Here is a 15,714-nt window from a genome sequence, read left to right on the forward strand (position 1 = left end):
AATGTGTGAGTTTGATAGGTTTCCCTAGATGGGCGCCGAGCCCAGGGCCAAAAACTCATGGGACCCCCCTTGCAAAACCAGGTTGTATTGCGATAGGTCATTTTGATGTCTCCTCAAAACGTTTTGGGCCCTTGCCTGTCGCGGGCACTTGTCCCACCCAGCCGATGGAGGTATCATTTTTATCGGGAGACCTGGGGGAAACGCTGGGTGGTAGGGAAATGTTTGGATCAACGTAGATTCCAGAACTTTACCACACAGAAATGTGAGAAAAATGATTTTTTCAGCTAAATTTGAGGTTTGCAGGGCATTCTGTGTACGAAAACATTGTGGGACCCATGCAAGCCATACCTCACTGGACTCCACCGGCTGTCTAGTTTTCAGAAATGTGTGGGTTTGGTAGGTTTCCCTAGATGGCCGCCAAGCCCGGGACCAAAAACTCATGTGAGCCCCCAGATACTTAGGGGGCATCTGAGTTTTTAGTCCCGAGTCGGCAGCCATCTAGAGAAACCTACCAAACCCACCCATTTCTGAAAAATAGAGACCATGGGGAGTCCAGGGAGGTATGGCTTGCGTGGGTCCCCCAACGTTTTCCTACCCAGATTCCCTGCAAACTTCAAATTTACCTGAAAAAAAAAAATCACTTTTTCTCAAATTTCTGTGTGGGAAAGTTTTAGAATCCACGTGGATCCACAAGTTTCCTACCACCCAGCATTCCCCCAGGTCTCCTGATAAAAATCATACTTCACTCGCGTGGGTGGGTCAAGTACCCGCGACAGGTGGGGCGTGGCCAAGCAGGCAGCTAAGATGGCCGCTTGGTAGAGAAGCTCCGGAGGGCGATCCGGCTCATCGAAGTCTCCCCCGCAAAAACACAATGAATATTGCCCCAAAACCACAGTGCCGGCCAGTTGAATGTGTACCGAGCCAGCGGAGCCGAATTCCTGCTGAAAAGTAGCCCGTGCTGCGGAGATACGGCCTGAAACAAGAGACCCAGGAGGAGCCTGCTGCTGGGCGGCCTGCCGCCTTTTTCGAGCCGGGACACGAGATAGGCCCTGACGCCTCCGGACACTGAGGAGCGGACCGGCCCTGATGGGGTGAGTCGCGGGGTCCGCGCTTCGGCGGAGACTCTGCCCCCCCCACCCACCCCTCTCACCCAGTTCCCCATCCCAGAATTACCCAACCGCACTGCCCGGCCTCACCCCCCCCCCTCCCCCCTCTACGATCATGCATCCTGTGCAGGGACAGGGCCCGCTTACTACTGTTGCTGGGGGTGCGAGCGTCGGCAGGGCGGTACCCAGATGACAGGGGTGGGGGTGAGAGGGGGGCCGCCGGGCACGGGGCCGTCCACGCGAGCGCTGCAGGCCCCCTGGACATCAGCCCTACAGCTGCTCGTGCCCATGGCGGATTGAGGCCTTACCTGCACTTGGGCATAACCACCTCAAAGGACGACAGTTCTGGGCCTGCATAGATCGCATCTAAGTTGGCCGCCTGAGCGCTGCAACTTGAAGAAACCAGCGCGCACGCACTGACCCGGAGCCTGATCATTGTGGTTCCCATTGAAGAGCTGTACAAACGATTTGCGACCCCCCCGCAGTTCTTTCTGGTTTGGTAATTGATAGAGCTTCCAAGCCTGGTCCCTGCGACAAATCTCCGTTCAGACCTTTCGATGGACCAGAGAAGGCCCAAAGACGCCATTCTGGCAGTGGTCACCCTGGTCACCATCTTGCGTCACACAATCAGATCTCTAAGTGAACACGTGGCGCAGCTGGAGTCCTATAGCCCACCACTGCTCATTGCCCATTGCCCATTGCAACGGGCTTGCTTCTCAAGACCACCATCTTGCGCTCAGACCTTGTGCCATATCGATCCCTGGAACCCCTAGTGCGACATGGGCTGCAAAGATCCCAAACAGAGAACCCTCCCCTTCGAGAAAGTAGCAGATAAAATGCCTCTGGAATCCACTGAAATGGCCAATAACACACACACCATGGATCACTCCGCGACCACTGAGCGGCCTCCGCTTCCATGTTACAAGAAATGATAGCGGGATTCAAGGCCCTAGACTCTCGTTTTGATTCACTAGACAAGAACATTGCAGGACTAGGGGCTAGAATCCAAGTTCACGACCGACAACTGGATGTTGCGGAGGCTCGTATCTCTGACATTGAAGATGGGATTGCACAGTCCCTCAAGAGACTGGAGCGAATGGAACACATACTCGAGGAAGTCGCCATAAAAAATGAAGATCTGGAGGCTCGCAGTCACAGCAACAAGGTCAGTATCCTTGGGGCTCTGGCGACGACAGCCACTGGACGCATGGACCTTTGTGTGGAAAATCTGCTCACCGACCTCTTTGGCAAGGAGTCATTTACTGCTAGTTTTGTGGTGGAGGGGGCCATAGGTCACTGGGCCCCAGACCTAACCCTGGTCTTCCTCCAAGGCCCATAATAGCACGCCTCATGACCTTCAGAGACTGTGACACAATGCTGAGCCTGGGTAGGGAGCGTGGAGACGCAGACTGGCAGGGGTCAAAACTGTCCTATTATCCGGACTTCACATCGATGGTTCAGTAGGCCCGACGTAAATTTAATGGGGTGAAGGCCACTCTGCGAAACATAGGCCTCAAATACGGCATGCTATACCCTGCAAGACTGAGAATAGAATAAGGTGGCAGGGCCCACATATTTGACACTCCTTCTGAGGCTCAAGAATACTGTTGGACATATAACCAACGGAACAATCGGTCCTCCGCGGGAGGGAACCTCTCTTCCCCGCTACATAGCGGTTTAGATGCTAGTGCAGAACTCTTTTCCAACTCAGGCTCTGGTTAACACACTTGCTTGGTTTCAATATTGTATACAATTGGGAAAATGTTACTCATCTGCATTATTATGTCATTTGGCTGGTTTTCGACCCGGCGTTGATAGCGCCCCCCCCCCATGGTGTATCCATTGAGTTTGTTTTTCTTCACACTGGGGAACTATGCTTGGGCCACATCAGTCAAGCTTAAAGTGGATTTGTACTTCTTTACAGCTTGCTTACAGAGGTTTTTGCCTCCTTTGGGTTGTAAGGTGGCTGGGTGGGGGGCGGGGGGTTGATTGGATTGTACAGTTCAATAGTTGTAGCTTGCACCTTCGTTCACTACCGCTAGCAATGTTGGACACTCATCGCGTTTCTGTCAATTCAGACTGGACACCCTTCTCTGATGGCATGATTGGGTAACGTTGAAGGCCCCTCTGCCCTATCCCTGATTTTGTGGAATGTCAGGGGACTCAATGACATTCGTAAACTATGACCAGCGATGCATTACCGGCTTCGACACAAGGTAGACATTGCCTATTTGCAGGAAAGAAGAACAACATCTAGTGGAAACACCACTAGTATACCGAACGCACTACCAATTTTAAAGTATATCAAAGAGAAGACATTCACTGCCAATTGTTTAAATCTTTAAGTGATCAGAAGAAAAAAAAATGTTTAAAAAATATTCACTTTATAACACACATTTCTGTTTATGAATTCAACTGCATAGTTAGTAAACATACAATGTACATATTTGTATACAATATATGCAACATCCACTAAAGCAAGTCGAAATTATAACATTGTTGAGTTCAAATGGTTCAACAGACTGTTTTATATACATAATCACTTCATCACAACTTGAAAATAGGCCCAATGCATTTTGGGATCTCTCCCTTCTTCAGGGGCACTGTGGAAGAAAACATGTAACACTTTGTTCTTTCTAGTGTGGAGAAATTCCAAGAACGCGTTGGAAGGGGCAATTGGTGAACTTAACAACAAGCACGAGAGAATCAAGTTCACACATGAGATTGACCAACATAACATCCATTATTTGGATGTATTGATCAGCCAACAAGATGACAAATTGGAAACATTGATATACACAAAGCCAACAGACAGAAACAATCTACTACTGTATTCAAGTTTTCACCCACCTTGACTGATTAAAAACTTGCCTTATACACAAATGTTGAGGGTGAAACGAATCATTTCCAACAGAACGAATTTACAAGAAGCATTACAGAAACCGCAAGCGAAATTCAATGAGCGTGGCTATCCTTCAGAAATTTTGTCAGACGCATTGAGTAAAACTGAGTCTAAAGAACGCGAAATGTTGCTGACAACTAGACCCAAAGAGCCAACTAATCGACATGTTTTTGTTTCAAGATATTCATCCAGATCTCATGCCATCAAGCACATAATCAAATCAAGATGGGAATTATTGAAACAAGAACCTGATTTCCATGGCTTATATGAGGAAGAACCTCTATTCGCGTACACACGCAGCAAAAATATCAAAGAAATCCTCACTACTAAAGTTGAGGCTGCACCACAATATCATGGTATGCGCAAATGTTACAACTGCGTGCATTGCAACAATGTGATGGTAGGTGATACAATACACCATCCACATACAGGGAAAGCAATCTCCTTGAAGTACGACGGAGACTGCAATAGTTCTAATGTCATCTACACCATCAAATGTCCATGTGGACTATTATATGTGGGCAAAACATCTAGAAAGATTAAGATACGAATAACAGAACATAAAAGCACTTTCCGTACAAAATCAATCAAGTCTTACTTTTCAGCACATTGGTTAGAACACCAGCACACCAATGCTCAGTTACGGTTCACTATCTTGGAGAAGGTAGTAGTCACACCAGATTTCAATCACACCACAAGATTAGCACAAAGAGAAGCTTGGTGGACTAAACACTTGCAAACTCTAGTACCAGGCGGGCTCAATGACCGAATAGAACTGCAATGTTTTCTATGAGACCTCATCTTTTTCTGTATCAGTTTGTTATTCATTAGTCTTGTAAATGATTTTATTCATAGGTCAATAGACACGTGGGATGCACAGCCTTGACAACATTGCCGATTTTATTATTTTTCTCACTTTTAATAGCATGTTTTTATGGTTCTTTTCACTATTTGGGCCTGTTCTTTTTCATTGATTTCATACCCAGGACGTGACCCTATTGTCACATTATATATAGTACTTATTATTTTGGGAACTGGTTCTATTTTTGTCGTCTTTTACAATGGGGGTTTTCTTATTTTCACTTGCTTGAGCATGTCCTATATTTCGCTTCATGTTGTCAGATCTCGTATCCAGTACGCGAGTCCGTGGTCACATTTAGCCTACAGGTTCAGGTATCATCCATTGCCACTAGAAATGGGGGCCGACTGCCCCGTTCATGTATTTTAGTTACAGTTTATTTGTGTATTTTCGCTGCAAGACAGTTTTCTGGCTGAAATATTCTTATCGGCCATTGTCCTTTGTTCCATTGGTTTATTGGGTTCGTCGATTTTATTTAGTAAAACGGGAACTAGTAGCGCACTCCATTTCAACATGGCTGAAGAGTTCAGTCCTCTTTTGATGATCATGAAGGATAGGCGTGTTGTTTTTAATCTGGTGGTTTAAGAGTCATACGTCTGGCGTTTCATGCCGCGGTTAAGGAGACGTAGAACCAAGCTTTTGCCGTCTTGGTGAGTACACGAAACATGGCACAGCGTAGTGAAATAATTAACGTAGTAGGCACCTATGTTAGAGACGTTTGGATCATTCTTAGTCTCTTCTACAGGGACACTTAACTTATCGAGAGTTCCCGACGTCGTTTGTGGACACAGCGGTTCATGTAGAGGTGAGTGTTTAAGCGGGATATAACTAGCGTATTAGTAGGATCGTAGTTGCTCAGTTGGAATTAAGTTAACGCTGGTACAGTGACAGCACTCTCATTATATATTACAGACCAAGACTGTACAGCACAGATTTGGAATAGGATCTTGAAAGTTTGGGCTGAGAAAAGTGGTAACAGCACTTCTTGGTGAGTAGGGAGCAATCACCATTCATTGCAAACCAGGGTGTTAATAACATAGGCTCATTTGTTCATACCGGAATACTACTGTTGTTTTCCAGGTTGTTTCTCGATTTTATTACATTCTCGAATCGCGGACCAGCGCTTTTACAACTGGAGGTTGACAGAGTTTTATCTAAACGGCGTAAGTCACAGAGTGATTTTTAACATAGGAATGTTAAGCAATACACGTTGGTTACTTTGTGATTTGTCGGCTAATCAGGCATTTATTTTCATGATTCAACAATAGCAGAGCAAATTCCGAAACCCGATCCAGTTACACAGTTATCCATAACGACACAGCTTAATACAATAAGTGAGTACGAGCACGCTGTATATCGATGAGGTATTATTTTGGGTTGGATTGTGGTTCAGTCACTGTTTGATCGTCTCACGACACTGTAGATAATTAAAGATTCCTCATGAGCATGGATGTTCTTGTAATTGCACACGCTAGGGTGGTGGTCCACATAAACACTATTCTCATCTCTGGTTTCAGTTTACTTTTGGTTCTCTTGACCTATAAATAAGTTCATATGATAGTCTTCTGGCTGTAATAGGTATTGTTTCCGGTGACTTTTATGAATTATTGTTGCGTTATTTCATTCAGCATCTTTTGCATTTTACAATAATATGAGGTTGTGTTTGCATGTATCAGCAACCATTGTTGAACAAAGTGTTACATGTTTTCTTCCACAGTGCCCCTGAAGAAGGGAGAGATCCCGAAATGCATTGGGCCTATTTTCAAGTTGTGATGAAGTGATTATGTATATAAAACAGTCTGTTGAACCATTTGAACTCACCAATGTTATAATTTCGACTTGCTTTAGTGGATGTTGCATATATTGTATACAAATATGTACATTGTATGTTTACTAACTATGCAGTTGAATTCATAAACTGAAATGTGTGTTATAAAGTGAATATTTTTTTTTATTTTTTTTTCTTCTGATCACTTAAAGATTTAAACAATTGGCAGTGAATGTCTTCTCTTTGATATACTTTAAAATTGGTAGTGCGTTCAGTATACTAGTGGTGTTTCCACCAGATGTTGTTCTTCAATTCAGGCTGGCTGCCTTCCACCGAACAGCACACACGCTTGGTTTAAAATAGTTTTATACACAGAGTACTTTACATACATTGGAGGGAGTGCGCAGGCAATTTATCTTCTATTTGCAGGAAACACACCTGCCCCCCACAGACGCAGCGCGATTCGGTGCCAGCTGGGGTGCGCACAAGTTCTTTGCCAACTACAGCAGTTATGCCAGGGGTACTGCCATTTTATTACACAAAAGAGACACCTATAATCTAAGTGACTTTGTTCACGACGCGGAGGGCAGATACATCATTGTCACTGGCTCCTTCAGTGGCCACAGGGTCTCACTGGTTAACGTTTATGCCCCGAACACCGACTTCCCTGAGTTCTTCCATGCGCTGAATGCCCAGCTGGCAAAACAAGAGCCTCATAAGTTATTGTTGGGTGGGGACCTTAACTTACTACTTGACCCTAGACTTCAGAGCACCTCGCGGGCCCCTGACACCAAACCACAGGCACGACGTGAACAGAGAGACCTCTGTGAGCAACACACACTCACAGATATATGGCGGAAACGAAACCCTACTCTAACTGAATACACTCTCTATTCTGGCCAGCATAACACCTGGACCAGATAGACTATTGGCTGCTCTCCCCTGAATTCACAGACTTCTTCGACTCACTCACGACTCTCCCTAGAACATATTCTGACCACTCTACAATAGTGTTACATTTGAAACTCTCACGGCCAGAGGGATATGAACGACAATGGCGTGTCCCTAGCCGAGCCCTACATGATGAACTTTTCAAGGCTGAAGTACGAGAAGACATCGAAGACTATTTCAAGATCAACATTGGTTCCGTGAGCTCCTGGGCAGTATGATGGGAGGGTTTCCAGGCAGCTATTAGGGGTGTTTGTATCTCTAAACATGCTGAGGTGCTCAGGGACCTACGCAACACGATGACACGCATTGAACGCGACATCACTAAACTTGAATCCAACCCCACGGGGACCCTGGACCCTGCAGGTCAGGCAAAACGATTAGCCCTTCTGTCTGAATACAGAGACACCGCAGACTGGGAGATAATTTACCTGGGGCAATACTACTCAGCCAGGCGTTATGGGGAAGGGGAGAGACCGGGGAGAGTGCTGGCACAAATGTTGAGGCCGCTGAACACCACTCCACTTCACTACTGGACACACACTCACCACTACCTCCGATATTCGCGATGAGTTCCTAGACTATTACACCACACTGTACACTTCCAGGGTGTGATCCAATAATACAGCCCAGAATGACTATCTCTCCGAGATCGCACTGGTCTACCCGGAGAGGTATATGCAGGACTCCTTGGCGGAACCCATCTCGGTGGCTGACGTCACACTTGCCATCGACACTATCCGAGGCTCCACAGCCCCTGGGTTAGACAGCTTTATAGGGGATATTTACAAAGAATATAAGGACCTTCTTGCCCCGCAGCTAATTGAGGTATATGCGGAGGCATTGGAAAAACAGGTACTCACCCTCCTCCTATCCCCCCCCCCCACCACCACACACACTACGCGAGGCCGTCATCATCCTCTGTTCCAAACCCGGAAAAGACCCTACGCTCTGCGGGTCAAATCGCCCACTGTCTCTGTTAAATTTAGATTACAAAATATTAGCCAAAGTCATCGCGAATCGTCTGTCCCAATTAATGGAGTATATTATCTCCCCGGTGCAGTCCGGCTTTGTGCCCCACCGATCCACCTCCTTGAACCTTCAGACACTGTTCGCAGTCCTTCACAGAATCATTCCGAAAACCCCCGCGGCCGAGATACTATTAGATGCGGAGAAAGCCTTTGATTCCTTGGAATGGGCATTTATCCTTGCAGTGATAAAAAGTATGTGCATGCCATTGGGTTTCATTGCCATTACTGCAATACTCTACAGCAGACCCACAGGAAGACTTCGTTTAAATGGCACACTTTCCAGACCCTTTGAGCTTTTCCGTGGGACTAGACGGGGTTAACCCTTGTCTCCACTTTTGTTCATATTAGCAATGGACCCGCTGATTCGGCATTTCCAAGAAAAACACCTGCACCGAGGATTACAGTTTAACACTGGCCCTCTCCTTGTTTCCCTCTATGCACACCATACCATTCTATACATCCGGGAACCCCAAAGCAATTTAACGCCCCTCATTAGGGAAATTCTTCAATTTGGCAGATTCACCGGGCTGGGCATAAACTGGCATAAGTCCATCATTTTCCCCTTAACCACAAGCACTACACCGTGGGAATGCGAGTATCCCCTTGAATGGTGTTCCGATTCTGTAAAATATCTCTGGATTCATATTCACTTAGACACCACACAAATTATACGCTTAAACTACGGGCAGGCAGTTCGTACTTTAGAGACACAAGTGGAACAATGGCTGAGGTTACCATTATCACTAGCGGGTCGGGTAGCAATTCTAAAGATGGTAGCACTTCCCAAATTCCTAACTCTCTTCAATAACATCCCCATACCTCTCACAAACGGTTTCTTTCGGACATTGCGATCGCACCTCTCGACTTAGTTTGGGGGGGGGAAAAGCAGCCACGTGTCCGCTGGTCAATTCTCACACTCCCATACGAACTGGGAGGGTATAACGTGCTGGACTTATAATTATATTATTTAGTGGCACAATGTCGCTATGCGCACTAGACACTAGAATACAGTTTCTGCGGCCAGAGGTGGATCTCATTCTTCCCGATCGGGTGTCCACAGTACTTCCTAAGGGGCTTCCCTCGCAACCCACACGACATACAAACGGTGTCTACAACCAGCTGGGCGTGGAGAAAATTGAGAAAGCTCACCGGCGCTATGACCCTATACAGAGGGAGGGCGGATACACATCCGTCCTCCCTCTGCTAAACGCAAGGTGGTTCCCAATTTCTGCGGAAGGCCTGGTACAGAGCACACTGGCTACCTTAGATGTAGTCAAAATAGGGGATTTATATCCGGAGGGACATGTATTTTGACTAGACGACGATGCACAGGACACCGACAGCAGTTTTATGATGCGATTTGTTATGACCCGAATGCGATCTGCCCTGCGGGCGACGCTCCCCGCGTTTCCAATTGAACCAGAATCGTTTCCCCCACTTACACTAGTGATAGAGGACCCTGACTGAGCACGTCTCATTTCTAAAATGTCTAAAGCTAGCGCCAATATGAGACCGATGTGGGACGCCAAGCTCCGGCAAGACTGGGGGGCAGACTTAGGCGGTCCAATAACAAACGAACAATGGATGGTCCAAATGTTGTGCGGCCACCAAAGAAATCTCTCTTAATAGGAGGCAGAAACTGCTTCCTTTTAAATATCTTCGCCATGCCTATTTTACACCTGCCAAAGCACACAAGATAGATACATCAAGGCTGCATACATGTGTAAAATGTGCGGCAGCTCACGCCGACTTCATACACCTGGCATGGACGTGCCCCCGATTACAGATTTACTGGGTTAACAACCACTCGACACTTGGGAAGATACTTAGCTTGCCTCTCAATCCTATGCCAGAGATTGCTCTACTGGGGTACTCTGTGAACTTCCAAAAGGGGATCAGACACTTTGCATCACTGCGACTCCTGCTGGCAAAAAGGGAGGTTGCCACACACTGGGGTAGGAAAACAGTACCCAAAGTTCAGGACTGGCTGCGCACTTTAGCTTAATGTAATGTTAATGCCGAGACCTATGCCAGTATCATGCCCTCTACGTCCCGCCCTAGGGATATATAGGGCCCATTTCGGACATATGTGGAAGCGAATAAGCAGGGCTCAAACTCTCAATCAGAAAATGGTATTGTGCCTGAGGGAGTGGGATGATTGTATCAGAATCATTAACATATACGCTGAGGGCGACAATTTGTGATGTTGTACTGCTATGTACATATGCTGTAGATGATTTAGGAGTAAGGAATCCTGCTCATCTGAGACATGAACTGGGGTTGGGCTAGAGGCAAGGCTTCATGAGTACGATATTTACTGCTACGAGGTTTCATTGTACTAGACGTGCCAACTACAATTGTTATTGCACTACCTAGATAGACCGGTAGAACTTGCGAAGTGAATCTTTACGACATGAGGAACAAGGCGACTTATATGCAAAATTTGTATGTGTTACATATTGGAAAATAAAGTACCCGCGACCAGGCAAGGGCCCAAAACATATAGAGGAGATATCAAAATGACCTATCACAAAACAACCTGGTTTTGCAAAGGGACTCTTCATGGTACTGTGGATGGCAGTTGGGTGTGCCCGGTACACTACGACGGGGTTTGGGAGAGGCTGCTGACCCTATATTCTAAGCAATACAGTAAACAGTTTGTCATCCCTTACAAAACGATTTGACTCCCTGCACTGGGGAATAAGTGAGCACCACTCCTACCTTCAGAATAGGACTGAAGGATTAACCGCTTCGCCGCGAATGGCGTGCACAGTTTGGACGGCCTCCGGCCGCACACGCCCACCGTGACATCGGCCGTCCGATGCATGGATATGGTTAAGATTTACTGTGAAGCGTTACACTCTATCACTACCGAACGTGCACTCACCGTCTTCAACGCTGCTACCTGCACCACTCCTACCTTTAGGGTAGGACTGAATGGATTCAAGTTTCCAGAAAAGCATTACGCTCCATCTCCACTGCAAGTGTGCCAACTGCTTTCAACGCTGCCACCAGGATAGGGGGAGTGGAAAACAAGTGTGATTCGGTGGGAAAAGACAAAACATGTTTCCCCTACTGTCAATTTATGAGAAGCTTTGATCAGTGGCCACATCCAGAAGGGGGCTGACTCCAAAGTGTTTCAGGGAAAACGGTCCTCTCTACTCTGCCGGAGGTCTCTTTTCAAGGCTGGGTTCCCACTACCTCTCTTGCTCAGTACCAAATCACAGAGAGAGGTCTGTTGTGGCCCAGGCTGTTCCCTCATACCCAATCCGCCATTTCTGCATAAGTGGGGACAGCTGCAGTTTCTACGGTAGTCATAGTTTTTTTATACACCGATTCAGTCCTGCACTCTTCTCAGCTGTGATATGGAGGGATAGCTGAATGAGACAATTTCATCACATAAACAAAGTAGTAATCAGTTGTGACAGGCTGGAATCATGGCTTAGCCTTCCAGGTTTCCATCCTCCCGAAGCCCAGTTAACTGAGTACAAAAACCTGGGAAATTGTTAGCATCTGCTATTTAAAGCACATGCAGCACTATGAAAGGTGGGTTAAGAAAGCTGGCAGGTGGGTGTACGGGTTTATGGCCTTAAAACCCACCACTAGGCAAATGCTACCATCCAAGGGCGGCCAAGTTATGAGGTGTGGAGTATATGCAGCACTATGCGAGGTGGGTTAAGAAAGCTGGCAGATGGGTGTACGGGTTTAAGGCCTTAAGATCCACCATGGGGCAAATGCTACCACCCAAGGGCGGGCAAGTAATGAAGTGTGAAGTATGTGTTGTCCTTGTCTCAAAGACCAGTAATCATGTTAACTCTAATTCTCCCTTCCTCGTCATCTCTCATAATAACAGCAAGTTGGTCAAGCAGCTTCAGAACTATACCAAACAAAAAAAGGCACAGGCACCAAACAGAATGCCCCACCCAGTGCAATTTAATGACAACATCAATCAAATACATGGCATGGCAGAAAAGCAATTCACCAATTCTCTTGGCAGAGGTGAAGGCAACCCCAGAAAAATGTCTTGAGGGAACAAAAAAAAAAAAAAATCAACAATCAAAAGAAACCGCCTGCCAAGGCCCAAAAGGCCATTCTGAGTCAATGCAATCTGGCGAAGCACAGCAAAATAAGCCTTTCATGGCCAACAGGCAACCAGCAAAAAATAACCTCTGTCACAATAATATGAAAAAACAAGCAGAGAAACTGGCAACAGCAAATAGAAGGCCCTCTAGCCAGGGACAGGTCATCACACCATCTTTTAACTATCTCGGACAGGAATTAGAAGCAAAACCCTGGACGTAAGGCATTGGCCGGGCCCTTCAACAAGTATAACACAAGCAAGCAGATGTAGGGTCGTCTCCAACCGGACTTCCCGATAGAGAATAGATCAACCATGGCTGCGCAGAAATTTCCCTACCGGGGCAAGCGGATTGGTGAACACCCTAGGGCAGATTTCATACCAAAGGACTGAAAATGCAAGGACAAATTAGCAAACCTCCTGAATCGCCAATCAGAGAAACCAGACTGGAATGTGGAGATAGGCATTCCTCAAATCATGTGCCATCATAAAAGTCTGCAGGCATGACAAAGGAAATGATGCCCCTAGAGATGTGATACTCAAAGTACGGCCCGGGGCAGCATGCGGCCCTCCTGACCGTTCGTTACACACGGCCCCCTGAGCAGCAGCAGCAGCACTGGGCTGCTGTTTGCGCGACTCAACACTAACATTATAAAAAATTAATTTACAGCAAGCACTTATTTTAAGGTTATTTGCAGTTAAACAAAAGGAAGTAACTAGGCCCTTAACTTTAGGAACACCTTCATTAATAAAGACAGCAAACATGTAAAAATACGATAGTCTTTTGAAAATGTCAAAAAGTGTATTTCATTGACCTGTAGAACCATTTCACCGTAGTAAATCAAATTATAGCAGTGCATTCAGCAATATATATTTTTTTTAAGTGATGGTTTTCAAACATGAATTTAGGAACATTCATGCTTTCCACGGCCCCCTTCCTCCTATAATGCCATTAGTGATTACATCCAAGCACAGGAGATGGTTTTGTGCCGCACGTATCCTGAAATCCTATATTTCGAGGTCCTCTTATATGTGATAATAAAGAAAAAGGAGGGAATTGAAATAAAGCAATTGCCCATGGTCACACAATTTGGTCAAGTAGAGAAGCAGAGATGTATCCCAGGTTTTCTGGTTGCACATTTCGCAACTGAGTACAGCCAGTATATATACACATGCTTTGCTTCCCCTACACTCACTTTACAACCCCCTCCCCCGCTGGCATCAGTGCGGCCTCGGTCACACCAAAGACCAAACATTGCGGCCCCCGGTAAAATGTTTGTAAATACCCATGCAGTACACCATATTTAGTGTTGTTGGTTATCCACCCAATGACTTGTCTATCCAGTAGTAACTGGTCTCTGCAAGGGTTTTTTTTTTTTAATAGCACTCGCAACCCATAACGAGTCGGTGTCTAAGATCCTTCCAATATTTTCATATAATGGGAAAAAGACAAGAGTAGATTGTGAGGCCTTTTCTTTGTGTGTTGTGGCAATAGGTGGTGATTGGGCAGCATCCATGGTGGATACTGTTATTTTTATCATTGCTTTTTGAAGGCTTAAGACTATTTTGCTCCATTTGAATAACAGGGTTGTTCATTTTGTAAATTTGTTTCTCAAAAGTGACAATAACGAGCAGTCAATTTTTGATCAAGGTAGTTTTAAAGTGACTTGAATTATATCATAATGCGAACTGATTTCGATGTTGTAGGGAAATAAAATAAAACCGCAAAATACACTTCACAACTTAATATATAGTTCCCACGCATCCTCATATGTTCTGCAAGCGCAAAGCGTCACACCAGGAGTACAAGGTGTCCTGAAAAATTATAATGGTAAGTCGGCCACAATAATCTAGACCCACATCCATGTAGATATAATAAATATACTCACATCTTCCCTATGAACCAACCTACTACGGATCTCTAATACTTTAGCTACATATTGCCATCACGTCTTGACTCCCTTACAATTCGCGCCAACTGTTGTGACCTCACATAAACGAGGTTTGAGACAATAGGAAAGAAACTCTATTTACCCAATAACTTGCTTTAACTTGAAAAGGACACGGGAGACAGAAAACAAATAAAAATAACAGTTTGCATACGCGACAAATTAAACAAAGAAAAATCAACATGTTGACCCTCTGTTGAGTACAGACAGCTGCCATGCAAGAAACCACAACGCATACAGACCCTACCCATTACATCACCTTAGGCTCACTGGCTCAGATGCCCACCGACTCTATCAGCCCAATAGCATAGCCTCTTTCTCCCCGTTTACTTGCATCACCCCTTTCACTCATGGTAAAGTGCTCTAAGCACTGCCGCTCTTTCAACACCCCTAGCTCGTTCCCACATCCCCCTAGTACAGCAGCAAATCCACGCCAGGGGCAGTTACAGGTACAATCTCGCCCCGCCCTCACTTGTTGGTCTGGTGGTACAGCGCCTCCATGCTGCTCTCCCGGTGCTGAACTTCCCCGCTCCACCTCCTCCTTTCCACTTCGTGGCGGCAGCTTAGACTGCAACTCTGACAGCACACGTCACCACAAGCCAGGGCATTTCCGGGCCGGCGTCAGAGCCAGTTCCGGTGCAAAGGGCGTTGCTGCCAAGCCAGCCGGAGCGTCACAGATCAGCGGGAGCCCACGGGTGAACATTGATCTTGTTTTTTTTATGGCCAGCGTTTGCCGGACATGGGGTAACTAACAGGTCATAACTTCATTAGTTACATTTGAAAATGCGCAGTCTTCTTACTGCGACGGGTGCAGCAAACCAGTAAAAGCACGTCCGTTTTCTGTTTTCATGACATTTTTATTAAAGGTATTGTGAAACAGGAATTTAGCTGCTTTGCCAAACTATTAAAAACATGTATGATGTCATACATGCCAGTAGTCCCGACTCAGACGAGAGAGTCCCTGTTATGTTGTTATGTTTTAATTATTAAGTGTATTTTACTTTAAGTTGCTCGTGGTGCCAGGGTATGGAATGAATGGTTATGCTCCATTCGGGTTCTATAGTCAGTGACTG

At 45.9% G+C, this 15,714-nt stretch overlaps 1 protein-coding gene across 2 annotated transcripts in view; it reads right to left on the reverse strand.

Moving 5' to 3' along the window:
- Positions 1 to 15,434, reverse strand: part of GOSR2 (golgi SNAP receptor complex member 2) — a 110,180-nt gene extending 94,746 nt beyond the window's left edge. The window contains exon 1 of one of the 2 annotated variants that reach the window (XM_078645101.1): positions 15,114 to 15,434. In XM_078645101.1, coding sequence (XP_078501227.1) covers positions 15,114 to 15,142 — 29 coding nt within the window. In that variant the 5' untranslated portion in view covers positions 15,143 to 15,434. The remainder of the gene's footprint in view (positions 1 to 15,113) is intronic. The other variant, XM_078645102.1, reaches the window with a different exon arrangement.
- Positions 15,435 to 15,714: the final 280 nt, after the last annotated feature.

This window comes from Lissotriton helveticus, chromosome 5_1 (assembly GCF_964261635.1).
Source record: "Lissotriton helveticus chromosome 5_1, aLisHel1.1, whole genome shotgun sequence".
NCBI classification, from domain to species: Eukaryota; Metazoa; Chordata; class Amphibia; order Caudata; family Salamandridae; genus Lissotriton; species Lissotriton helveticus.